This window comes from Dromiciops gliroides, chromosome 3, assembly GCF_019393635.1.
Source record: "Dromiciops gliroides isolate mDroGli1 chromosome 3, mDroGli1.pri, whole genome shotgun sequence".
Classification (NCBI taxonomy): Eukaryota; Metazoa; Chordata; class Mammalia; order Microbiotheria; family Microbiotheriidae; genus Dromiciops; species Dromiciops gliroides.
Genome location: NC_057863.1, coordinates 91,840,184 through 91,867,943, shown reverse-complemented (window position 1 = coordinate 91,867,943; position 27,760 = coordinate 91,840,184). Strand labels below are relative to the sequence as shown.

Genomic DNA, 27,760 nt, shown 5'->3' with positions numbered 1-27,760 from the left:
CCATTTTACTGAAAGAATACTTATGAGAATCCATCAGAATGGAAAACATCACAGTATGGGTGGTCTTATGGGGCAGAAGCCAGCAGGACAATCACCTGCCCTACCATGGACGTCTAAGAATAGTCACATTCGCTTTTTATAGGCAGCCAGGTGTCACAGTGGAGTGTTGGACTTGGAGTCAAGAAGATCTGGGTTCAAATGTTACCTCAGAATTTACTAGCTGTATGACCCTGGGCAAGTTACAACCTCTTTCAAACTTCATTTCCTCATCTCCAAAGTGAGGAGTGATAGTAAAACCTACCTCACTGGGTCTTTGTGAATGTGAGATAATTAAAGAGTTTGAAAAACCTTAAAAAGTGTTAGGTAAATGCTATTACCATCATCTACTTTATTAAGGTAACGTGGATGGAGCTTGCATTCCACACCCCCACAGCCCAGATCTTTCTTCAGGATATGGTAAGTGCTCTCTTACTGTTTCCCTTTTCTTCCTGAGAATCGCCTTTATGTCATCAATTTTTTTCCTTACCATTTCCTGTGCAAAGATCATTTTCCTAAAAATCAAGGCACTTCACCTTCTCTAGAACATCCACACCAAGGAGCAATCTTTTCAACAGTTTTGAAAAACAAATCCTTTTCTGTTGTCCAGCCTCAGCTCAGAGCTTTAGTAAGCCTGAGGCTAATCATCAAGAACCACACATTTTTATCTTGTAGCCCTCCCTGAATTCTGTCCTTTGTAAATGTTTTTATAATCAAGGTCGATCAATTATTTCCCTATGTATCTCGATCAGGCTCTTCGGAGAACTCTCCCTCTTGCTCTTTATTGCATTTTTTTTCTTTGTTTCTTTAGCATTTCATTGAGAATTTCCCAACGTTTTTGCATCTGACTTCCTCTTTAGAATTTTAGGTCAGAGCAATACGACTTCTTTATCTGAAACCTTTGAAATATGCTTTCTCAAAATAATTAGTGTTCCTCTAAATTTCTCTGTCATAAATTCTAACATTAGAGTGGTCACTTCCCCCAAATTTCCCATTGTATACAGTCTGGTAAAGAGGAAGCACCAGCCCTCACTGTCGGCAAGAATAACAAAAACAAAGGTAATTTGCTCAGGGGCACCTAGGTGGCGCAGTGGATAGAGCACCGGCCCTGGAGTCAGGAGTACCGGAGTTCAAATCCAGCCTCAGACACTTAACACACACTTACTAGCTGTGTGACCCTGGGGAACCTATCTTACTAATCCCAGAGGGATGTTAATTGGATAAAAAAGATGTATGTGAAAGTAAAAGTGGCATAGAAAAGCACTTTAAAGGTAAAATCATATACATACAATGCTTTTTATTGTTAATATTTTCTGGCCTATAATAGTTTGCATTCTGGTTAAAGAGTAGAGGTCACTGGGTATTTCTTCAAGATGGAACTTTAAAAAAATATATACAGTCTACAGGCAGGCCCATTACTGTATGTGAATCCCTCACATTTTTTTAAAAAAGGCATTTATTCAATAAAAGTACTAGAGTAAATTTCTGTTAAATAAAACTTATTTACTCTTTAAAAAAATTAAAAGCTCCTTTATGTGAACAGAAAACACAAATGTAACTAATGTATCAACATGGGAGAACAACATTTATTAAGTGCCGACTATGTACTAGGCACTATTATCTTGATCCCATTTGATCATTCAAAATATGATTATACTGTACTATAAACAAATGCTTTTAAACAAAAACACTGCAAAGAAAACGGAATACAGCTCTTGCAAATATAACCCGTTGCGATTACAATACAAAATCTGGAGCTAAAGTAACTGGAGAGATCACCTAATCCTACCTCATTTTACAGATGAGGAAACTGAGGCCAATACCAGTTAAGTGGCTTGCCCAAAGTCAATTAGCTAATAGTAAGTTGGAGCCTAGATTTGAACCCAGGTCCTCTGACTCCAAATAAAGGGCTCTTTCAAACCACCTCCTCTGCATTATTACATGACAAGGTTTACCATCAGCCTCATTTTGTAAGTGAGGGACTAGGGGCAGCTAGGTGGCGCAGTGGATAAAGCACCAGCCTTGGATTCAGGAGGACCCGAGTTCAAATCTGACCTCAGACACTTGACACTTACTAGCTGTGTGACTCTGAGCAAAGTCACTTAACCCTCATTGCCCTGCCAAAAAAAACCCCAAACAAACAAATAAGTGAGGGACTAAAAGGTTCAGAGACATTGCATGAATTGCCTGGTCGGAAATAATGTTAGAAATGGAATTCAAACCCAGATATTCCCCACTCCAACATTGTATCTACTATAGACCAATGGTATCAAACTTAGAGATAGATCCTGTGAGCCTGAATTGTTTCAGAAAGCCACAAAATAACATTATGTTGTATCATTTTGTTCACTATTTCCCAAATACATTTTAATCTGGTTCAGGTGAACACCTCCACAGTACACCATGCTGTCAGTACCACTTGACTCCCTTTCAGTTGTCCCAGAATGATCCACTGATAGGCATTTTTCCTGGGTTCAACACATCAAATTCTGGCCAAATAATGGAAATCTTAAGGTTGGGGCTGGTGAGAAGGATGGGCGTAGGTACAATCTGTTAATTTGCTGATTCTGGTAAAGTTAGTTATAGGCAACAGGGAACCACCAAAGGTAAGAGAGTTGAATGAAACCATTTGGAAGGCCGTTACAAAAGTCTGGATGTCAAAAAGGAAGGAAGGAAGGAAGGGAAAAGGGGGGCAGCTAGGTGGCACAGTGGATAAAGCATCAACCCTGGATTCAGGAGGACCTGAGTTCAAATATGGCCTCAGACACTTGACACTTACTAGCTGTGTGACCCTAAGCAAGTCACTTAACCCTCATTGCCCTGCAAAACAAACAAAACAAAACAAAAATCTGGACATGGAGAGACAAGGTCTTGAATCTTCTTGGTTGTCTTCAGAAAAGCTGGAACAAATTCATGAGACACTAGGGAAGTAGAAAAAATAGAACTGAGCCAGTGCTGGATGTGGAGGGTGAAGAGCAGAAGAAAGCCAAAGTGGACTCCAGGGTAGATGAGGATGTCAACAATTCAAGTTAACCCATTAAGCACATGCTATGTACAGCGATGCACTGAGATAGATACTGGGGATTCAAAGACACACAGTGAATGGTTCCTACCATCAAAGAGTTTAATAGTCTAGTGGAGGAAGCAGTAGTGGAAAGTGAACACAGGCTGTAGAGTCAAAGCACCTGGGTTCAAATCCTGCATCTTATTCTACCTGTATGACCTTGAACAAATACCCTAAACCCCTGGGGCCTCACCTCCCTAATTCATAAAGTGAGGGGCCTCTGAGGCCCTGTCCAGCTCCGTATCTACGACCGTATGCACGTAGAGAAGCTACTAAAGAAAGCACCAACTACTGGGACGGATTCAACAAGAGCCTTGTTGAAGGTGATCCCTGAGCAGACCCTGGAAGAGCACTGGAGATGCTAAGGATGGAGCTGAGAAGGCAAAGCACCCCAGGCTTGTGCAAAGGTAACACAACAGAAGAGGGACTGCAATAGATGGGAAATTACAAGTAGGACAGTTTGGCTAGAATGTCAACTGCAAGAGCTATGCGATGTGAAACAAGTTCAGTAAGATAGGTTAGTCAGATCGTTCAGAGTTTAAATATAAAATGAGGAGTTTGTATTTTATTCTAGAGGCAATAGATAATTTCTAGTGATTCTCAAGTCTGAGAGGGCATAGTTAACAGCTGTGCTACAGGAAACTAAATTTCATAGATAGATTAGAGAGGGAGGGATTTGGGAAGGCAGGGAAAAGCAGAGGGGATTGCAATAATACAGGAAGTTGTGATTAGTGACTGGGGCTTGAACTAGGGAGGTGGTCATGTGACCGGAAAGACCACTGACTGATGGGAGAGGAGATACTTCTAGAGGCAAAACTGACAACAGCTGGCAACTTATTGAATAGGTTGGGTCTGGCAGAGTGAAGTCAGAAACATTAGGTAAAAGAGGAGGTTTTGGGTGGGGAAATTTAGTTTTAGACTAAGTTTGAGATGAGAAGAACAAAAAGGGAGCAGTTGGAAGATAAGAATTTTTTTTTTAAAGAGAAAGGCTTTTAAAAAAAACTTTCAAGTATATTTAACTGAATTTAGACTAACACTAAAGGTCCTGTTTTTTTAAAATATTAAAACTAATTTATAACTAGCACATCAAAGTATCAGTCTAAGAAATGTTGGTCTATTTATTGACTTAAACATATATTGAAAATAGATGCCAGAAAATAGCTTGTTCTTGTAACTAATACTCTCCTGATTTTGTTTAGACCATTTACTTTAATGGCAAACTTATTTTCAGACATAGCACAAAGAGAAAACTGTACACTGGAGGTTTTAGTGTATTCCGTAAGAAAGCAAATAAAAGTTGTTAAGATCACATATAACTGCATACCAAATACTTTTAAACGTACCTAAAACAACTATTAATCTAAAGATTGGAAACTAAAAACCTCCAGAAAGGACTATCTCCTTATCAAGTAAGGACTGTGGTACACCAGTTTTAATCCAGAATGTACTCAACAGGCCAGTAAAATAGTCATCGGTTTGCTTTAATAGCAAACGCAGCCACTACCATCATCCCTCAGAAGTACTATCATAGGAGAATCCTATTTTTATCATTTCCTGCAGAGCGCACTCTGCAACGACCTCATTAAGTGCCATGAATGGGTGTGACAACTCCAGATAAACAATTAGAAGCAGTCTGAGTAAAGGCAATCCATATTAGACTCCAGCAAAAGCATGGCTATAACATAGTGCAAACACTTGCAGAATCATGGTTTGATCATATCTGACCGCAATAAAGAACTATGTAATCTTGGTAGACAGCTAATGAAAACATGCCGATATACTCCTTTTTACTATTACTCATGTCTTTTTTTGGGGGGGGGGGTGAGGCAATTGGGGTTAAGTGACTTGCCCAGGGTCACACAGCTAGTAAGTGTCAAATGTCTGAGGTTGGATTTGAACTCAGGTCCTCCTGACTCCAGGGCCAGTGCTCTATCCACTGCGCCACCTAGCTGCCCCACTCATGTCTTTTTAATGCCACCATCTTCAAAGCACTCAAAGATGATTACAAATTAATAGGATTCCCTCCAAAAGCTAAGTAGACAATTTCACAGAAAAAAAAAAATTAAAAGTTCAGTAAACTGTTTTCTAGTTGTCTCATAAACCAGCAGAATCCCCAGGAACACAACCCTAAATAATCAACCAGACTTGATTAGTTATGTGCCTGTGTGCCAGGTGCTACTCGAAGAGTAAACGATACAAGAACAAACCACTTTCAGTCTCCGAATTAATTCCTTAAGCAATTAGTAAGCATCTCTTCTTTTCAAGGCACTGTTCTGGGCCCTGGGAATACAGAAACAGAGGAAAAAGCTCCCTGGAAGAGCTTACATTTTACCGAGGTATAGAAAAATCAACAGTTAAGTAAACTAAATGGAATTGGATGAGGAAGAGCATGCCAATAGCTAGAGTTATTTCTAGAAAGACTTCTCCTAGGAGATAGTCCATCAACTGAACATACCTTGAAGGGAGCTAGGGATACTAAGAGGTAAGGATGAAGAGGGGTATTCCAGACAGTGAGACAGTTTGTGCAAAGATCCAGGGGTGAGATTCCAAACCACTAACAAAAAAGCTAGAAATTTACTGGAAAAGAGTAAGCAGAGTGGGGAGGTTTATTTTCAGCAAAGTAGACCAACATTCACAATTGTAAAGAGAACAAACCTTCATTAACAGAAAGATGAACCCATACCCATTTTAATTTGTAATTGCAGGTCTATTACTTCTTGGCAAATCCCTCTAAATAGCAGAGAAGCTCTTTATTATTTACTTATAAAACTTTAGAACCTTCAGTGAAAATGAACAAGCGGTTCATTTTCAAATTTTGCCATGGAAAGTCTCCTTGAAAAACGTTTTTTGAGCTTCAGAAACTTAGATTGGCTTTATGAAGAGCCTTTGGATCACCTCTCTCCAAACCCGGAAGGTCCTATAAATTTATTCATAACAAAAATCCCACCAAGAGACTTCTGGAGAGAGCTTCAGTCTGCCAAGACATAAACGAAATGAATCAGGGGCTAAAAGTTCCTAGCGATACAACAGCCACTGGGTTTGACAAAGCAGCTTCATAATGTAAAAGTTTGGGGACACAATGAATGGGAAAGTTAATTATTACACATTATCGAATTACAGCAGAATCATAGAATACCATTAATTAATTCAAGAAGGTAAACAAGAGGTAAAAAAGGATTTTTCAATGATATATCCTTTAACTTCAAAAGTTTACAAAGACTTAGAGCTCACTTCATTATTGGCCTGTTTGATTCTCTCCTTCTCTAACAACAGATATAAAGAAAATGTTTCCACTTGCAAGATTATCCTTTACTTTTCTTTCTGGTTCAAAAATAGCCGGAGCTGTTGGCTGAAGTATCCCTGCCCATCTGGCTCCCCTCTATCTCATCGTCTACTATCTTGACCATATCCTGACACCACCATACATTCCTTTTCTCTACCTTACACCACAATTTTAACCTTCCAAAATTAGAACTTCAAGCATGTCACATCCATACACTAAAACCTTTGATTGGCACTGCCTGCCAATCAAATTCAATGCCCACATTCTAGCCATAACTGCTTTTAGAGCTTTGTCTTCCAGTATTATCCTACATACACAGGCTCCAGGCAAAAGGGACTATTATTCCCTAAACACACCATTGTCACTTCACAATGTTATGTCCTATCCTTATGACCACCCTCATCTCCACCTTTCAAAACTCTCTACTTCCTCCCTTGAGATGGCTCAAATTCAATTCGGTATTTATTGCCTACAAGTATCAATGCATGTAAAATGACAAAATACATTCCCTGCCCCCAATGTTTATAGACTGTATTCAACAACATCCCCCCATATTCTCAAATTTGATGTGACTGCTCCTTTGTCTCAACTCCCACAGCATTTTGCTTTTCTTTCTCATGGCAGTACTATGCTTTGCATTAAAGTTACCTGAATGCTTATCACTCCCAAGGAAACTAAGGTTCTCGGGGGCAAGGTCCTTACCCTATTTTGCTTTCCTGTCTCCTCTAGGGAGAAGCCCTCCTTTAGTGGAGGACTGCCTCCAACATATGCTGGCTGTATGACCTGGGACAAATCATTTCACCTCTCAGCCTTCCCACACAACTCTCCAGACTAATTTGCAGGAATGCTGCCAATCTGTATTGGTAGAAAACGTTCACCAAAGGTTAGCTACATGGAAGTAAAATCACAGAACTAGTGAAAAAAAAAAAAAGGGCCTTCAACAGTGCCAAACATAGTCATCACTCCAACATTTGTTAACCTGAATTTAATGTTTAAATCTAAAGCACAGAGTGAACAAGATCAGCAGGGAAAGAAGGAAAAAGAAGTTGGTTAATTCTTCCTGTGTTTGTGTCACAAAGTTTAAGAATTAAGATGCAAAATTACCTCCACAAATTCTAATACTCAAGTCTAGTAAAGTACAAATTTAAAATGTCTTAAGTTTTAAATATATTTCACAAATACACTGGGAAATGTATAACTAAAAATCAGTGTATCTGAAAAAATCTGGAGGATTTAATGTAACATAAAATTTAATGGGTCAATTGTAGTGTGAAATAAGTATGCATTAAGAGAAACATATCATCAAGTACTGGGAAAGTGGTGGTCTTACGGTACTCTGCCCCAGCTCCAACATTTTGAGTTTCACATTTGGTGATGAGTGTCATGTTTTCAGGAAGGCCACATGTAAGTTGAAAAGCATTCAGGAGAAGGAAAGCAAAGATAGTCAAGGGTGATCATGCCATATGAAGAGCTGCTGAATGGAAGACTATTGAATGGAATATAACTAGCATTTATATATAGCTTAAAGGTTTTAAAAGGGCTTTGCAAATATTATCTCATTTTATCCTCATAATAGGCCTGGAAGCCTAGTGCTATTTCATAAATGAAGGAAACTCAAAGTTTTAATGACTTGCCCAGGGTCATAGGGCTACCATCTGAGGCTCAGGTCTTTGATTCCAGGTACAGAACAATCATCTACTACACTTAGCCCTAGAGAGCAAAAGAAGTCACCATTGGTTAAAGACACAGAAAGGCAGATTTAGGTGGGGACCTGACAATGTTTGTGAACCAAGAGAGAAATTTCCTTCAGGAGGTAGAAAAGATTTTTATTCAGGTAAGGTTGGATCGTGTTACCTTTGAGATACCTGATTTTATGTACTTTTAAAACAAAGAATCCTTTAATTACCCTTCATTCAAAACACATGGCCATAAAAATCCTTCTTAATTCAGTCTTCTGCCCTAAGTATCACTTTTATATTTGGTAATCTAGAGTAATTTTGCAACTGACTTGAAATGTAACTGGGAATCACCATTCTTAACTAAATAAGAGAAAAAACATCAGGCTAGTTAAAATTTCAGGCAGAGAGGGATTTGAACAAGCACATAATTTCTAACTTCTCTCCTTAAGAATGAAAGTTAAGTAATTATAACTACTCAATGTAGCATTTTAAAAAAAGACAAGGGGCAGCTAGGTGGTGCAGTGGATAGAGCACTGGCCTTGGATTCAGGAGGACCTGAGTTCAAATCTGACCTCAGACACTTAACACTTATTAGCTGTGTGACCCTGGGCAAGTCACTTAACCCGAACTGCCTCACCAAAAAAAAAAAAAAAAAAGACAAGGGTCAAAGTTAAGTAAAAATAACTAATTAGAACATTTTTGAATCAACTTTCATGTACATCTTTTAAAAAATTTTGTTAACTGCAGGATTCTTTGGTTTCTTTTTGTTAAAGGGGAAAAATGTGTCTTACATAATCATTAAAAGAAGTGAGTTCAACAGAGTACCACACTAACCTCTTATGGGATATGGGACAAGATTAACAAAAAAGTGAGAGGTACTTGCAAAATAAGTGTGTAGTAGTAAGCATGTAAAAGACTCCAAAAAGCAAAAAATAAAATAAAATAAAATAAAATAAATAAAACAGAAAACCTCCAACTATATTCTTTTATGATAAAGGGATACAGTTTTTACATTTGGGGAATTAGGATTTAGACTTTATTTACACACCCTCATTTTCCTCCTGAGAACCTCAGAGTATATTAGAAGTAGCTGATAGGAAGTTAAATTAGTCCTTTAAATAGTTATCTTAAGGGGAAATAAATCTGTTATTTGGGAAAGAACAAGAAAAAGCAAATATTTAAAAGTAACTGCCACTTCAATATATCAACACTTACCATATACCTTATTATTAGATCAATGAGCATTTATTAAGTGCCTACCAATACAAAAATATTAAAAGGATGGTCCCTGTCCTTAAGGAACCTACTTTCCAACTGTCCTATTTTGATTAAAAGAACCTTCTAGCCACCCATCCTTATTTTTGGCGTCAACCTTCATTCTTTCCTCTCCCTTATCTCCTACAATTAGCAAGTTGCCAATAACTGTGAATTCTACCCTTACCTCTTTTGTAGCTCCTTTCTTTTTTCCTCCAACCATCCTATTAATCCTGTAATCATCTAAACGGTCTCCTTAATTCCAGTTTCTTCTCTCTCTCCTTTCCATTCTTCACAAGGCTAACAAAATTATCTTCCTAAGGCAAAGGTATGACCAATTACCCCTTTACCCAAAATCCTTTACAGGCTTTTACCTAAAAGATACCTGGTAGTCAAGGCCCTACTTAATCTATCCCTAAGTACTTTTTGGGTCTTTAATATTATTCCTTCAGAGAGAGATACAAGCAGTACAGCTTTGAAACTAATATGAAAAAATGTGTATACATATATATATACACATACACACACTTTATACTTATGTTCTCATATAAAATCCTTTTTCTATCTTTGAAGAACTCATTTTTTGTCAAATATAGCAAAAAAGTGTATGAATATCTCCATACAATTTCATTCTATATCACTGCTAGATTAGGCATTCTCTGCATTTGCCACCCCTTCTGTGATTCACACATGCAATCCAACACTACAAAGTACTTCCTTCCCTCGTCCACAACCAGAATCCTTATCTGATGTAGGTTAGCTTAAGTGCCACCTCCTGTGGCATGCCTTCTTTACTTCTCCATACCTCAGTCACTCTACCAACCTGGGTACATAGTTTTGCTTCTCCAACACAATCCAAGCTGAAGTACATGCGCCATTTTCTTTTTGTCTTTGCATCCCCAGTGACTTGCACAGGTAAGTGGTTTAAGTTTGTTGAATTCAACTAAGTCTAAATAGTGCCTCAATTACTTTGACATCAAAACTATAATTAGAAGGTAAACTCATTTCTCATTCATCAGTTGTGTACATAATGAATACACTGAAAGTTTCTGAAGTTAAACTTTATGGCATTAAATCCAAATGGATTAGAATTATACTGTGCCCCCAATGGCCACACTGAATCAAAGAAAATAAATAGGTCAGACTTTATGATACTGAATTCTAAAATTATGGAGGAGCTTCCAATGTTTTACATTTTTAGACGGATCCTTACACTGGGAAAGAGATCCTTAATTTAAAAACTACTCATCTAATCTTCAGAGTGGTAGCAGAAACAGGCTGGGTTGACAACTCAATTTTAACTTGAAGGTACAATGCCACTTCTAAGTACAGTTCATTAAAAGAGCTCATGGGGGGTGGGGGCAGCTAGGTGGCACAGTGGATAGAGCACTGGCCCTGGATTCAGGAGGACCTGAGTTCAAATCCAGCCTCAGACACTTGACACTTACTAGCTGTGCGACCCTGGGCAAGTCACTTAACCCCAATTGCCCTGCCAAAAAAAAAAAAAAAAGCAGCTCATTAGACTAATTTTCCCCCAATTAGAGCAACTTTATCTGAAAGATCTGGCTTAAAGAACAAAACAAACCTGTTTGATACATGTAAGAATCCAGTGTTTTATACTGAAACTGTTCTCCAAAATAAAAAATTTTAACTTAAATTTAAAAGCTAAATTTCCAGCTTTTAAATTCTATGACTAAGAATTAGGTGTCTTATTGTAATTGTTTTATTTATTTATTTTTTTAGAAAGACATCCCTCAGATACAGGCATCAATACCTGAAAACTCTGACCAAATCAGTTTTCTGACATGTAACAATTTCGAATATGCTTCCTTTCATTTACTAGTGTCCATTAATGGCCTTAAGCAAAATAGGACATCGTAATTAAAATCAAATAACATATTGCTGTGCAAAACTGTGTAAACCTGCTACTCCAATCCATGAATCATAGAATCTCAGAACTAGAGTCTGGGTTGGATCATCTAGCCCAAACCTGTCCTTTTACAGAAGGGGCAGATTGAAAACCATATATTAAGCAAAAAAGGTTTAGAAAAAGTGGCTGCCAGGACTGAAACTCGGGTCCTACGGCTACAAATTCAGAGCTCCACCATTCTGTTTCCCCCTAAACTGACCTAGGATGAACACTCTTGCAATTAAAACAAAAATAATTTCTCAATTAAAAAAACACACAAAAATCTAGATTCATGATGCCTAGGGAAACTAGAATACCAAGAATTTTCCCTACTTTCCCAAACCTAACTTAGGATTGGATTTGGTTAAATAAAAATCTTATTTTATAAATTACAGTTAAGTTCCTCCTGACTCCTTTCAGGGGTCGCTTTAACCATGTTCAATTTATGGGACTCAGTGTCCTTAACCCCGATTTGCTTCAATGTATGCTTACATTATGATATGGAGCTAATCTTGAAAAAAAAAGTGCACATTTCACTCATCATGGGTACTTTAATTGAAGCTCAAAACTATATTGCGCATGTCACCCCCATGTTTTATATGGGTAAAAAAATCAGAAATAATTTGTCTCATGTCATCTAATTTTCATCTTAATCTTCACTTGTTTGAGACCACGTATTTCACTAAGGCTATGCTATTTTAACCGTGTGGGGACTCCCCTAAAAATCCCCTCAGTATGGTTACAACTTAGATGGTCTTGGTCTTAGAGAACTGTTTTGACAAAAAAAGTGTCAACCTAAGTCAAATTATAGTAGGTAAGACTTGACTTTAAAACCAATGTGCCCATCACAGTATTTCATACTGCAAATAAATCAAAATAAGCTAATAAGCTTGTATAATGAGTTTGATATTTCTCAGTAAAAACATTATCCTTTACTTCCTAAGACCCATCCAAGCAAAAAATAAGGATAGGACTTCTCTAAACTGAAGGCTTAATACTATATTATGACCAAGAACTGATCATTTAATTTAAATGTTTTAGTTTATAAAAATTTTAACAAATTATGATATAGAAAAATTAAGAACATGTCAGCAAGATTTAGAACTACTTATTTAAACAGTTCTGGGGAATGAATTCTTCTTTAGGGTGAAACTAACATTACTTCACAAAATGGGTATTTTAAAAAATGAAAATGAGTCACCAAAAAAAGTGAAATTAAATATAATCTTCATTTCAATGCCCAACTAATTCAATCTAGTTCACGGGTTTTAATCAACTTTGTTGATTTCAACTGACATGAATGAAAATAGTAGCATTTTATCAGGTTTTTTTACCATGTGCATTTAATAATTAAAATCTATTCATACATAGTTCAGGGTAATGGAAAGACAAGATCATTTGGGGGAGGAGGTTGAGGGCTATTACTGATCATAACTGATTTATAATACATTTTTAATGTTATAACCTGCTTTAAATTTCATGAGCCCATAAAAAAGAACATATATGCATGCTAACAAATTAGACATTCTCATTGCTATAAAATATTCCTCAAGTTACTTGGTCTTATCAAATAAGACTGAATAAAAATAACAATTTCCCTCATCAAAAAGTTGAAAATATAGGTAATTTTTGTTGGTAAAGAGTTATTGGGGGCAGCTAGGTGGCGCAGTGGATAGAGCACCAGCCCTGGAGTCAGGAGTACCTGAGTTCAAATCCGGCCTCAGACACTTAACACACACTTACTAGCTGTGTGACCCTGGGCAAGTCACTTAACCCCAATTGCCTCACTAAAAAAAAAAAAAAAAAAAAAAAGAGTTATTAATGGTTCATTTTGAAACTGCAAAACTTTTCACTGGAATTTAAACATAGTTCGCAAGTTCACTGCTGCTAATTGAAGTCTTAATGCCATAGCAAATTAAGTATTTTTCCCAATGATATTTTATTTCTGAAAGCGAGGTTACTCTATTCCAAAAAACCTCCTTTCTTTATTCTAATATGGTGACCTGACCAAAATAGAGTACAAAATTTTGATGGACTGGGAAAGGGCAGATCATCTGTGTCAATGTTACTGACATTAAGAAATTAGGGACTAACAACACATTAATATGATCAGATAATATAAAAGGGCTTTGGGACTTGTCAGAGCTTCTACATAAAATTTCAGATTATTCCTAATAGCTGTAATTATTACCCACCAAATTAACAAGTCCATTTCATGGTCTGGCGAAAACAAGTGTTTTGGGTTTTGGTGGGGATATGGGGTAGTTTGTTTTTAAACACACTAAGTATTTTGATGTCTTTTGCTGAATAATTTAGAAGTTCTGAAAGAAATCAGCTGAACTGCTGAAGGCTGTAAAAACAGAATGAAAACAGAATGAAGCAAATTGTTTTAATGTCTTTATTAACATTAAACAGCAACACTTAATATTAAAAAGCATAACAGTTCAGTGTTATCAAGCAATACTTCTTTAAGAGGAAGACTTATGTATTTAACAAGGAAGCTCCCAAGCAGATGGTGAAGCATGGCCAACAGAAAATACCAAGACTCCATTATTTTCACAGGCCCCAGAAGGGTGAGAAATGTCAAGTATCTCTTCCAACTACAGAGGAGGAGTTGGTAAAGTCAGAATAAAAATATTTAAGCTTTGCTGGCCTATCTACCACAGTGCCTGATCCATAGTTAGCTCAAGAAATTCTTGTTGATTCATCTGTGGGCTTATAGATGTGGGTTCTCCCTCCAGTAATCCATCCAAGTCCAGGTTAAAAAGAAGTTCTAAAATTTAACACTGGCCTCTTAAAATATTAAGCTCTGCGAAAAATCTACAATAGATTACATACTTTAAAATATTTAATAAAAAGTTAAGAAAAATTATTTTTACATGCAATTCCTGGGAGATTTCAGGTAACAGTTAATACAGAAATCTATAGTGAGATTTTCATTTCTGGTACGGAGATTAAATGTCATATTAAATTTTAATGTAATTTTATATATCAAAATCAACTTTTAAATACATCAAGATGAAGATCATTCTCCATTTCTCAAAGGAACATAACCATGTTCATTAAGACAAAAAATTTAACTGTGATAGAATCAAGTTTTAAACGTTTTAAAGGAAAATATCTATGAATATTAATTATGCAATCCTTGAAATATTTAAATTCTGAATTTTACATGATGAAATTTATCTGTCCCTCATATTATTAGACTAAACCAAATCAGTTTAAATTTATGCTTACCTATGTCATCACATGAATGCAAACTTAGAATCATTTTATATCATCTACTTGGGTCAGTCAATTTAAAATCAGCTCATTGTAGAAATATACCATTTACTTTTCTTAATGTAAAAGACTTGAAACACACCCTAACATTAACTCACCAGTACTCTACAGGCTAGGGTTGGGTTAACAGTGTCAGACGACAAGCTGGAAAAACTAATAAAATGCATTTATGAATGGTGAAATTAAAGCCTTCCTCCTCTAAGCTGCTCTTGCATAATTTGTGTCATAGCAAAAAATAAACCCGATATTTAAATGAGAGCCTTACTTCCAAAACAGAAAACCCCAAAATGGTCACATTTGGTGTTGAGCAGATGGTTTGCGCTCCTGAGCTGCAATGTCTGAAAGCATCATATATGAGGGCATAGTGTGCTCTGTGAATAATAACATTAGGAGCTAAAAGCCCAGATGAAAACAGCATGCAAGAAGAGACACTTGGAAGTTTTTTCAAGTGGGAGCAAGAGAGCTATTTGTTCATCCCTTCATTTTTCCCTCTAGTCCACAGTCAAGTTTCTTAGAGAAAGGTAAGAGTAAAGAAGTGCTCTCACAAAAGAACCAGAGAGAGGTTAAAGGGAAAAATTCAAATCACTTTTTCTCATGTGTATTTTTAAATCATCTTGCACCCATCCCCATTAAAGACATTCAGAAGCTATAAATATCACCAAGTATTCCTTCTCCTGAAAGCTTTAAGTCTAAACCACTTGGAGGTAAGGGACAGAAAATGGATCTTGATTAAATATAAACATGATGTTGTCTCAGACAATAAGTATTGTGAATTTTCTAATTTTTTAAAGAAAGGTTAACCAGTAAAGCTTCTATATAAATCTGAGATTATAAAAATTTACAAAATTTCTTAAATTACATCTCTGCTAAATAAAGGATTGGAAGTTTGTTTCTCTAAAGGATAAGGAAGATAATGATAGCAACAATTCATATTATATGGATTCTTTAAAGTTTGAGAATAGTGAGTTGCCTCAGGATCACTCATTCAATAAGCAAAGTTATTAAGTGCCAAAGTGCCAGCCATTTTACTAAGCTCTAAGAAACACAAAGACAAAAATGGCAAAGCACCTGCCCTCAACAAGCTTATACTCTAGTGGGAGGGAAACAAGTTGTATCCAGAGAAGTCAAAGAATATAATCTAGAAAGGAGGAAGTCTTGTCCTTGTATCTCAATGCTTAGTACAATATCTGACACGCAGTAGGCACTTATTTAACACTTAAATTTAATACAAAATACATGCCACGTAAGATTAGGGGTGAGGAGAAAAAATAGGGGCCCTAAAAGGAAGTCATTGGGAACTTTTATCAGTGCAAATAGTAAAAACACAAACCCCAAAAACCCAAACACATTTAAACAAAACTGACACCATACTTTGAAATTATTTATCTTAGTGAATTCATGTTATAAACTTCTGAGGTGGAAGAGTAGTTAAGTTTTGGCAAGGGGGACCTGCAGGTAGAATGCAATTGCAGAATTTCAGTCAATTTAGCTTTTATTGTGAATCAGCATTAAGGACAAAAAAAATGTCGTCTCCCATACTATGGTCAACTTCTCTACTATACTTAACTACAACGCAGATTTATGTAATATGTCCCTGTGCTTTATCCTGCTACTAAACAAACTGTAAACACCATGAGGAAACAGATCCTCAATGATCTCCACTCTGGATTTCACCCAATGCCTAGTACTGTTACTGTGCAATGCACTCGTCATTAGAAAAAATGAAAAAAGAAAAAAACACCTGACATTTCCATCAAGTTTACAATTAACTTTACATGTTTATTGAGGCAATGTGACCAAATGGATGGAGTATTAGATTTGGAGACATGAAGACCTGGATTCAAGTGGCTCAATTACTAGTGTAACCCTGGACAAAGTTTTTACTATTTGAGCCTCAGTGTCCTTATATGTAAAACAGGGATAACAGCACCTAGCTCAGTATTATAAGCATAAAATGAGATACAAGCAAAGGAATTAGCAAACTGGAAACTTTATGTTATTGGCTAAACATCTTGAATAAATTGTATGTCAATATCTTGTATATTATGGGCAGCTAGGTGGTGCACTGAACAGAGCAGTGGGCCTGGAATCAGTAATCTTCCCAAGTTCAAATCTGGTCTCAGATACTTTCTAGCTGTGCAACCCTGGGCAAATCATTTAACCCTGTTTGCCTCAGTTTCCCGCTCTGTAAAATGAGCTGGAGAAGGAAATGGCAAACCACTCCAGTAGCTTTACCAAGAAAACCCTAAATGGGGTCATGAAGAGTTGGACACAACTAAAAAACCGAATAAACAACAATCTTGTTTAAATGGTGCTGTTTGGGAAACAGGTGTGCTTCATTTTAAGCATAACATTAAAAAAAAATAACAGGCAACATTGTTATCTCTGTAGCTATTGTTACTTTAATCCATTTCTGAACTTTCAGTGGCAACCACAAAAAGTTAAAGTAATTCTCAAAATCCTAATATTCTTCTTCATAAATGTTTTAGGGAGTGCTCTGAAACCTACATAGTGCCCAGGTGAACATTTACAAGAGCATGGCTATCTACTCCCTTCCCAAAACGATGGACAAGCATGCTATGTATGTTCTTACAATTTGACAATGTCATGGATCTGACATGACATCACTACCTAAAAATGTTTATAATTGCATCCAATATGCAAAGAAATTGTAGCATATTTAGCCTTCGTTGCTGAATGGATATCAATAGAGGGTGACATTTCAAAAAAGGGGGGGGCTGATGTGCCATTTATTAGTGTATTTTTTCACATAGCCATAGGGATTTTAAAAATGCATAATATCACTCTAAAATATTAAGAGCAGAAATGTCTATGGAAATATAAAGAATAAAGAAATAGAATAGATGTAAGATTCCTAAGACTTTCCCCTAAATTATTGTTTTACTTTAACAAAAACTACAAAGTCCCAGATCTGTAACAAACAACTCAGGGACTCTGAGCAAGTCAGAACCTTCCCAAGCCTCAGTTTCTTGACCTGTAAAAGTGAGATTAGGATAAGGTGATCTGAAGTCCTACATAGGGCTAGCATTCTGAATCTGAATATTTTATCATTAAGATGAAATGAGTTTACCATTCTGCTAACCTTATATAAAGATGAACATGTTAGAAAGAATTCAAGTCTTAATGTCAAAATGTTACTACTGATGCTACATTCCAAAAAACAGCTTACTATTTCTCCACTGCCAAAAAAGCAAAGCTGATAATATTCAATTTAAATGGGATTTCACTTTAAAAAAAAATATTTTGGTGAAAGAGCTATAATTTATCAATATTTTTAAGACCCTGTATTCAATATTAACTTAAGCGAAAAATCAGAAATATTCTTCTTTTCTGGATGAGAGTGATTTAATATTTCTTGACTCAAGTTTACATCTTTTCAGTTATTTCTAGCACACATGTGCAACACTTAAGAGAATGGCCTCTTAAGAGGCTTCTGAAGCCACAGGAATTCATTTAGTAATAAAAATCCCTAATTTACAAACAGAAGTGAGCTTTTAGAAGAATCTTATCTAGCATCCTTAGTGAAAAAGATGCTCAACCCACATTTTCTCCTCTTAAAGTCATATATTGGCTCAGAGTTCTCAAATCTTCATCTGCCAGAATCCGAATAAAGCCTCCTTAAGAATAAATATTTATTTGTTTTGTTCTGGTTTTTTTTGCAGGCAATGGGGGTTAAGTGACTTGCCCAGTGTCACATAGCTAATAAGTGTCGACTGTGAGGCCGGATTTGAACTGAGGTACTCCTGAATCCAGGGCCAGTGCTTTAACCACTGCGCCATCTAGCTGCCCCAAGAATAAATATTTAAAACATACAGACTTAATGTGAGTGAAATGAGTCAAGATAAATTTGATAAACCTGGACATATCTCTTCTAGTATAGCTATTCATTTTTTAAAACTTATTTTAGCTATAAATGAAGTTATTTTGTATGTAGCTAAAATGGCCTAAGTTGTAACTTTCAAGCCAAATTTTCTTCCTTATCAAAATGTAAACATTGGTACAATACCTATTCTTTGTGGGAATTCAGAATTATAACTTACATGAATTTTAGAACCAAATCTATATTACCACTGCATATACCTCCTAAACAGAGTTTTATGTGGTTCATCAAAATAACTTGGAAGAGAGAAATAAATAGCATGCTTTATCAAATCATTAAGATAAGACAAAGCTAGGAGTAGCTTGTAGGTTGGACAATGAAACTGGAATTGAGAAATACCTAAATAGGTTTAAAAAAAGAACTCTAAAATTATACAATAGGAGAGGCCACTGAGTAACTATACATGTGGGAAAATGATTAGAGATTGTAGTTGACTCTAAATTTAATATGAACAAACAATGTGATAACTGCCATTAACTGCCCAAAAAGCCAATGTGATCTTATGTTGACAATAAAAATATCTAATCCAAAATAAAGGAGGTTATGATCTCAGCATTATCAGAAAGCAAATAGGGTACTGTAATTCCATCCTGGGTACCATTTTTTAAGAGAAACACTATTGGGGGCAGCTAGGTGGCGAAGTGGATAGAGCACTGGCCCTAGATTCAGGAGGACCTGAGTTCAAATCTGACCTCAGACCCTTGACACTTACTAGCTGTGTGACCCTGGGCAAGTCACAACCCCAATTGCCTCATCAAAAAGGAAGGAAGAAAGGAAAGAAAGAAAAGAGTTATATCACACTCAGCAGGGCAGCTAGGTGGCACACTGGATAAAGCACCAGCCCTGGATTCAGGAGGACCTGAGTTCAAATCCAGACTCAGACACTTGATACTTGTTAGCTGTGTGACCTTGGGTAAATCACTTAACCCTCATTGCCCTCCCCCCCCCCCAAACATTCAAAAGGCTTAAAAAGTACTTTCTGCATAACATGTATGTATAATATATTCTCTTTGGTCCTTGCAACAACCATGTGAAGTAGATTCTACTATTATCCCCATATTACAGATAAGTAAACTGAGACTAAGCTATTAAATGATTTGCTCAAGATCATGCTGCTAGTATCTGAGATGACAACTGAACTTAAGTCTCCCTCACTCCAAGCTCAAAACCCTAAGAACTTACTTTTGAAGGTCATTTTGCCTACAAAACAGAAGGTTATGGGGAAATGTGATAAACCTTCAAATATTTAAATATAGTTTTCATTTTCATCTTGTAAAGAAATTATTCTTTGTTGCCCCAGAGGACAGAACTAGAACCAATTAACTGAAGATACAGAGGCAGATTTTGGCTCAATAGAAGGAAAATAGCCTGGGAGTCAGGTGACCTGGCTTTCAGTTTTCATCTCTGCCACTCTTATATTAACGTCATTTAATCTCCTCACACTCCAAGGCCTCCATATCTGTAAAATGGGGTTGTAGGAAGAAGGGAAGGTGTGTTGGACTAGATGACATGGAAGTACCCTTCTGGCTCTACCAATGAACGATTCAGTGTCCAAAAACAAGGGCTTGCCTAATTAACTGGGGATCTGCTTCTCACTACAGCTATTCAAGCAGAAGCTATGGGGTCACTAATAAGACCATAAGGAACCCTGAAGATCAGCTTTAAAATGTGATGTTAACTACATTTAACTATATTTTCATTTATTTTGTTAAGTATTTTCCCAATTACCTTTTTCTTTTAGGGCAATGAGAGTTAAGTGACTTGGCCAGGGTCACACAGCTAGTAAGTGTCAAGTGTCTGAGGCAGGATTTTAACTCAGGTCCTCCTGAATTCAGGGCTGGTGCTTTATCCACTGCACCACCTAGCTGCACCCCCCCCAATTACATTTTAATTTGGTTCAGGCTACACCTGGGATTACCTGTCATGTGTGGGCCACGTTTGACACCTCTGCTACAGAATATAGATTACTACATTAGGTAGGCTGAATAAAATGGTCTTTCTTGTCCCTTCCCCAATCAAAGTATGATGAAAAATATTAAATGTACTTTATTATTATAACTATGATTGGATAGAATTGAGAGTAAGAATTCACAAATGACTCATACATTTATATATACTGATATTTCATAAAAGCAGAGGTTCTTAGCTTTTTGTGAATCAAGAACTCCTTTGGAAGTCTGGTGAAACTTAACTCATTCTCAGAAAGGTTTTAAATATATAAAATATTTAGTGTTACAAAACAAACCAATTATGAATGAAGCAAAGTTATCAAAATATATTTTTAATTAACTTCTTGGATCCTGAGTTAAGAATCCCTTCAATAAAATATTTGTTTACAGAAAATTATATAAGCAGGCTACATGTTGATGTGATATGTTAAAATGAAATTTAAAACTAAAATACTGGACTCCCCTGACAAAGTTCATTCAGAAACAAAAACATGACTTCTCTAAAATGATAATATAAATTGGTAGCAATATATGATCCAATATATGAAAATTCACTCTTTACCCAAGATTTCAGTAGAATTAAATTAATCCATTAATTTAGTACTCAGTTAATCGGGCACAAATTACTGGCATTTCTAGAGTACTTTAAGGTTTGCAAAAAAAAGGGCTTTACAGGTTTTCCTATTTAGTAATCCCAGCAAAACTATTACAGAGGTAGTATTATGATCACCATTTCAGAGATGAGAAAAAAGAGGCTAAGTGACTTCCCCAGGGTCACACAGCTAATATGTATCTGAGGCAGGATTAGGACTCAGATCTTCCTGATTCCAAATTCAACCCTCTCTCCAGTGCTTCTGCTACCTTAGTGCCAAATGAGGTGCACGAGCAAGAGAATCTTCAATAACCAAAGAATAATTCACTTTTCAGATTGGTATCCCCTCAATTCTGGAAATTAGGCAATATATGTCATACTATAGAACAAAAACCTTTTAACCTAATCGAAATCCTCAGAGAATCACTAAATACAAAATATGGACCAAATGACCCATATCTTTATCATTTAATACAGAACAAACAAGTGAATCTGTTTCAGTTTTGCCTATAAAAAGTATGAAAAAATATTTCCTTTCTTCAATCTGAAGATGTCTGAAGATAAATAACTAACGTGGGAAAAACATCATGAACTCCTCAGAAGAAAGTTCATTGGATTTAGTAACTATGTTTTATATATTCTATATAGGTATAATATAATATATATTATTATATATTATAGATAGGTATATATAACAGAAATAGGAATATTTACTCTCAAACTGAAACAGTAACTTAACTTTCTGGACTATGTGGTCAATGAATATTTAATGTAAATTAATAAGAGAAAGATAAACATGAATAAGTCTTCTCTTATTAAAGTTGTTAGTAATAGTCAACTCTTGTTACTCTGAAGATGATATTGTCAGTGACACAAGGCCTTTCCCCAACCTCATAACAACCAGCTGGGACCCAGGCGGCAGGCCCTCACTGGGATAGTCTGGTTGAAGTCTGAAGATGCAGTATTAGTATCTCTCTGAATGAGATCTGTGAATGCATTCCAAAAATATATAATAATTTCCAACTGTTTACTTATCTTCTTCCATCCATTAGAACCAATGACCAAAAGTTGGGTGCTGTTTAATTCGGCAAAATAATTAGACTAGACAAACTGCAAGCGTTTTTAAAAAATCAAAATGGAAGGACAATTTTTGTTAAAAAAAAAAAATCAATCATTTCAAATCAGCTTTTAATACTTGGCTGTCTTTTCCTTACCTACCTCTTTCAGGGATACTTTTGAAGAGAATTCCTAAAAAGCATTCTGAAAATTTTCATTTACCTTTTAAATGAGTTTTGTGTCTTTTTATTATAAATATTTGCTCACAAGGATCTTGAATGCAAAAGGTATTTGTTTTTTGTTTTTTTTAAGTTATTTATTAGACACCTATGTGTCTAATCTTAAAATAAAAATCATTCCATTTGAGGAATAGGCACTTAGTTTCATTATTAATTTTCCCACGCTTAACTTAAAATTGCACCTTATAAATGAAGTTTTTTTAAAAAGGTATTATCTAAGCAGTAAAGAAAGCATAATTTAACACCTTGAACTTTGGCAACATGGCATAGTAGACATAGGGCCTGCCTAAGAGTTGGGAAAGCTAGGTTTTACGTACTGCTTCAGGGCAATAGTGGCTATAAAATTATATACAAATTGCCCATCAGCACAGGTAGTTCTCACACTGAGAGTCCCCCACTCCAATAAAAGCATGGGCCTAGACCAAAAGAAAGGTTTTGGCATTTCTCTATATCACCTTTTTAAAAAAAGCTTAGAAAACATGTCAAATGTATCTGATACAGTGTATTTTATAATCTTAAACTGAATCTCATTATTTTAGTCACAAAATACATTCGTTTTCCTTTTGTAAGAATATACAAATATCAGTTTGGCTTCACTATTAGAAGATTCTTTTAAAAGCACAGCATTTATCTCCGCTGTGGTGGTTGTGGTCGAGGTGGGGTTAAGATAGCATTATGGTCACAAGGGGAAAACTTCACTGTAGTTACTTAATGAAGATAAACCAAGTTACAGGCAGTTATGTCCAAACTGAAGATATCAAATTAAGCCAGCTTTGGTGTTCTATAAAGTTTAATTCAGAATAATTCTTCCCTCTATCCCTCACTATTTTAAACTAACCCTGAACAAAATGGCCACCGGTCCAATTTCATACTGAATTTTTAAAAAATTCTACTTAAGTGGGGTTTGTTTGGAGGCAATCAGGGTTACACAGTTTGCCCAGGGTCACACAACTACTAAATGACTGAGGTGGGATTTGAACGCAGGTCCTCCTGAGCCCCTTCAGAGCTGGTTCTCTATGTACTGTACCACCTACCTGCCCCATCTGTGATTAAGTATTAAAAGAAACAAAAGATTTTTCATTGTGCCAATAAACGGAACACACATTAGGCAACAGATTTTTTTCTTTTAATAAATGGCAATATATAATCAGGTAATGCCAAGTGCTTTTGTCCAAAGGTAAATTTTGATGCTTCCATTATCATACTAAACAAAATTATTTTAAGAGCATAGTCAAGACTAATGCTATGTATTTGGTTTAAAAAATGATTTCAAAATTTAAGCTAGCAGGGGAAGCTAGGTGGCGCAGTGGATAAAGCACAGGCCCTGGATTCAGGAGGACCTGAGTTCAAATTCGGCTTCAGACACTTGACACTTACTAGCTGTGGGACCCTGGGCAAGTCACTTAACCCCCACTGCCCCGCCCCCCCAAAAAAACATTAAAAAAAATTTAAGCTAGCATTTGTTTCCCCTTATTAATAAGCAAAAACTTACCATACCCTTTGAGATATAACGTATGTAGATATTATATAACTTGGTCTTATCAAGAATTCTTTAAAGTCTAATTCCAAAATTTTGATCAATCTACACCATCTTTACTAGCCTCTACCAACACACTTACCAGAAGGAATCACCCAAAAGCAATGGGCCTGAAAACATTCGGTATTATTATCCTTGGTCGTATTTATAAACATTTTTTTTAAAATTCTTATTCTGCTCACAAAACCATTATTTCATTCAAGGCCAACCTAATTTATTTTGGGCCCCAGGAAAATGTTAATTTAACTTGAAAAATCTTGCCTAAAACTCCATCTCAATATTATCCTGAATCTGCATAGTCCGTTTCTGGTGAAATTCCTCTTCGTATCCCAGAGATTAAATCCATGTGCTCCTAGTGGACTCTGCACAGAAAAGGTAAATTCTTCCTTTTGATCCAATTAAGTTGATGTCTCCAAAAAGTCCTAACTCTTATTCAAACACCAAATACCCTCCTTTTCCATGTTGCCTCTCACTAGGGTGTACTGCTAACAATAATGATGATAAAAACAAGCACTGATAGTTCTTTAAGATTTGCAAAGCATTTTATAGGTTAAATCATTTAAACCAAGCCAAGACCCTGGGGCTGTTACTAAGAGCCAGAGTTCTCTTTCCACATTAATAAGCTGAGGCAGAGTCTAAAATATAACACTCTCCCCCCTTCAACAATTTTTGTCAGTTGTAACCAAACCGGATTCTCAAAACAGGCTATCGTCTTCAAATGTCAGGATTTTTTTCAAATGTTTTAATCTATCCAGCTTTTTAAAGTCATCCAAATTATATCATACTATAGAGATTTCACAGAGAAATTTAAATTTTAAACAATGTTCAGAGATTGCCAGAGTTTTTTTTAACTTCTGATGGCTAAAAAAGGCCAATTTTGGAATGTTTATTTGCTATGTACCAAAATGAATCTCATTTTCTTATGAAAAAATATCTTCAAAATAAATGCTTCTGGAGACAAATAGCAGAGATTAAGCTAATTAGAAAAATATAGAAAAGCAGACTAAATAATATCACTTATTTCACACGCACTAACTGTGCAAAGAATAGTTTTCAATTAAATCCATTCCCACTTTCAAAATAGAATCTCCCTCCAAATGAACAAAAATCAATTAAATAGTATACTATATTCAGAAATGTCTAGAGAAAATACAAAAATTTTAATTCATTTTTAAACTATCATTTTCAATGTCTATTCCTGAAATACAAATAAGTCATTTATAAATAAGCACATTTTTCATGCAGAAAACATTTATTTACATAATCATATGTACAAATATTCAAAAAATATTAACCAACCAAACTAAGAAAAATATCAGCTTTGTCTTGATGGTCATATAAAATAAAACAAAACACTGAAAAATATAGTACTATATACAATCTATTGTCTTACTGACACCAGATATTTAAAATGTTATGTTTAGGTAAACAAAATAGAATTTAAATAAATTCACATAAGAATACAAGTTAAATTTTTAAAAACATCTTTTATAAGCACTAGCTATAGAGTTAGGCACTTAAAAAAAAATAAACCTTAAGGAATTACTGGGATTTAATGCAAAAAATTAGGAGACTAAATTACTTATCATCTCCAAAACTGCAATAACCAACAATAAAAATCTAGTAAGTCTCAAACTGAGTTGGTTTTCGCTTTTATCAATCATGGTTTATTGAGTTTAATTTGATTTTAAAGAAATATGTATTAGTTCCAACATTTAAATTTTTATTTTTATAAAATTCTTGAGTACTATTGAATCATTTTAGTATGTATTTAGGAAAAAAATTGTGAATTGAAATAGTACACTTTATGGGAATTCAAACCCCTTCAGCAATATTTTTGTTCAAAGCTAATTGTCTTTTACACATATTCCTCTATTAAGGAATTACATGTATAATAATTTCTTTATTATAAAAATTTAAGGGATTTTGGGGCAAGGGAGAAGGGGTGGGAACCAGCAGCAAAATCTTCCATATTAATTTTAATAACTCTGGAATGACATTTTCGATGTTTAAAATGTGCAAAACTGCATGTATGTCTACTTAAGTGCACTTTAATCAAATATGTCAGAGTCATATCTCAACATCCAAATAAGCACTTACTAATTTTAACAAATCTCCATTACATACTTTTTAAAAGTTGCCTTTGGGCTTTTTTGAAATTGAAGTGTATATCCCCTTCAGGCCTGTCTTCTTGCAGCATAATACCTCAAGTTAAACATGGTATATATACCACATTAGAAGACAGACCAAGTTGGATTAAGAATATACTCACAACGCAGCCTCTTCTACTAAACTGGCATTTTTGTAGATAGATTTGATGAATGTGATGGTGGTAAGTAAGGCCCAAGATTGGAAATATTTAGGATTTCAGATCACAATAGTTCTCTATAGCAAATATAAATAAGGTATAGCTAGAAAATTTAACTCTCTCCTTTATCTTCCTAATTCCTTTAAAACATGAGACAAGTAAGCAATTGTCTTAAGAATATCTCAATTTGGCCATCCATTTTAGACTCCCTATACCACTGCAGAAAAATGTGCTGTTATAGTGCTAAAGGCAAAGGGTGCAGACTTCTCTAGAACAGCTTTTAAAAAGAATAGTGTTTGGAACTTCCTGCAGCTCAGTCTTCTGAATGAAAAGAATTATTTTCATGGTCACGTAAACATATGATTAGTTCATTATGTAAAAGCCTTTCCATTTCCAGCACCAACAGGTCATCATATAAAGCCAGAAAGCAAATTTTAAAGTTTTTAATGGAAAGAACAGGTGATTCTCTCATCCTTGTGTCTTCTAGATATCTTACACTGGTCCATTCACCACTGCCTTCCAAACTGCTGGTGTTGGCATATGTGACAGACATCATCCATGAAGACTCTGCTAGAGAAATTCCTTTTGCTGAAGTAGTATGATGTTTACCAGTTGAAAGAAATCTGGTCAATTAGAGAAGAAATAAACCAGTCTCCCATTAACCCATTATCAAGATACCTGAAGTCACGGTAGGAGTCTACCATGGAGAAATGTAAGCTGGCCAAAGGCACTTTGTTTTAAACTCATCATAGATGACAAGAATTTCCAAAACTAAGAAAAATCTAAGTCAAAGTTCTTTTTTGACATAAATAGCATTTTTCCAGAATTAGGAAAGCTATCTTTGAATATATTTAAAATCAGCTTCAACAGATATTGTATCCTAATCTTTAAATGAATTTGTCTTTATATTACAAAATGAAGTCTATAGTAAAGCTATAGCACTAGTGTTATAGCATCTTCTAAAGAATTAACTTGTATTAAATCCTCAAGTTTGGGTAGGATGTAGACCAATTTGGTAACCATTTCAATCATGTAGATCTAACTTGCAGGACAGAATAATACCTGGACATCTGGTTGTGCAGAATACAAGCATTCAGATATCCAGACAGCTCAAAAGTGAAATGTAAACTTTTTTGAGCCACTGGGACATAGCAGAGCATCAAAATGTCTGCCAATACAAAACAAAATTCTAAAATAGCCTTAGCATCTATCTTGAAATGCCTATGAGCTACTGATGCATTCATCATTCATTCATGTCCCCATCACTCAATACTTTCATAAATAGGAGGAGGTATGGGGAAGTTGGAATTACTTCTAGTTCCCTTTTCCCTTTTTCTTTTTTGGAATAGGAACCAGATAAATAGCTAATATTCTTTGAAAAAATCAACTGCAACATGATTTGGTTCTTGCATAACCCAGTGAAATCACTGGTATAACTAAATGGAAGAACACTCAGATCTATAAAGAAACCCAAGTAAATAATGGAAAGCACCCACTTGTTTATTATTCTTTCCCACTCTCTCCAGAAGCTGGATATTCTGCCTCCAATGGTTCAGTGGAGAAAGTGGACCCCTGACGTCAAAAGCTCTCCGTGGTCTTGGCTGTATCTGTGGTTCTAGGATCATTCCTTGCACCTCTGGTAGGGGAGAAGCACTGAAATAGAGAGCTGAA

General features: G+C 35.6%; 1 protein-coding gene across 2 annotated transcripts in view; it reads right to left on the bottom strand.

Moving 5' to 3' along the window:
• TSC22D1 (TSC22 domain family member 1) overlaps window positions 1–27,760 on the bottom strand; it is a 160,909-nt gene that overhangs the window by 78,013 nt on the left and 55,136 nt on the right. Inside the window, exons 2-3 of one of the 2 annotated variants that reach the window (XM_043991542.1) lie at window positions 27,586–27,742; window positions 25,138–26,712 (exon numbers count right to left, since the gene is read on the bottom strand). The exons of the other annotated variant lie outside the window; for it this stretch is intronic. Coding sequence (XP_043847477.1) covers window positions 26,695–26,712; window positions 27,586–27,742 — 175 coding nt within the window. The 3' untranslated portion in view covers window positions 25,138–26,694. Of the gene's footprint in view, window positions 1–25,137; window positions 26,713–27,585; window positions 27,743–27,760 lie in introns of those variants that run through there. 2 annotated transcript variants of the gene reach the window in all.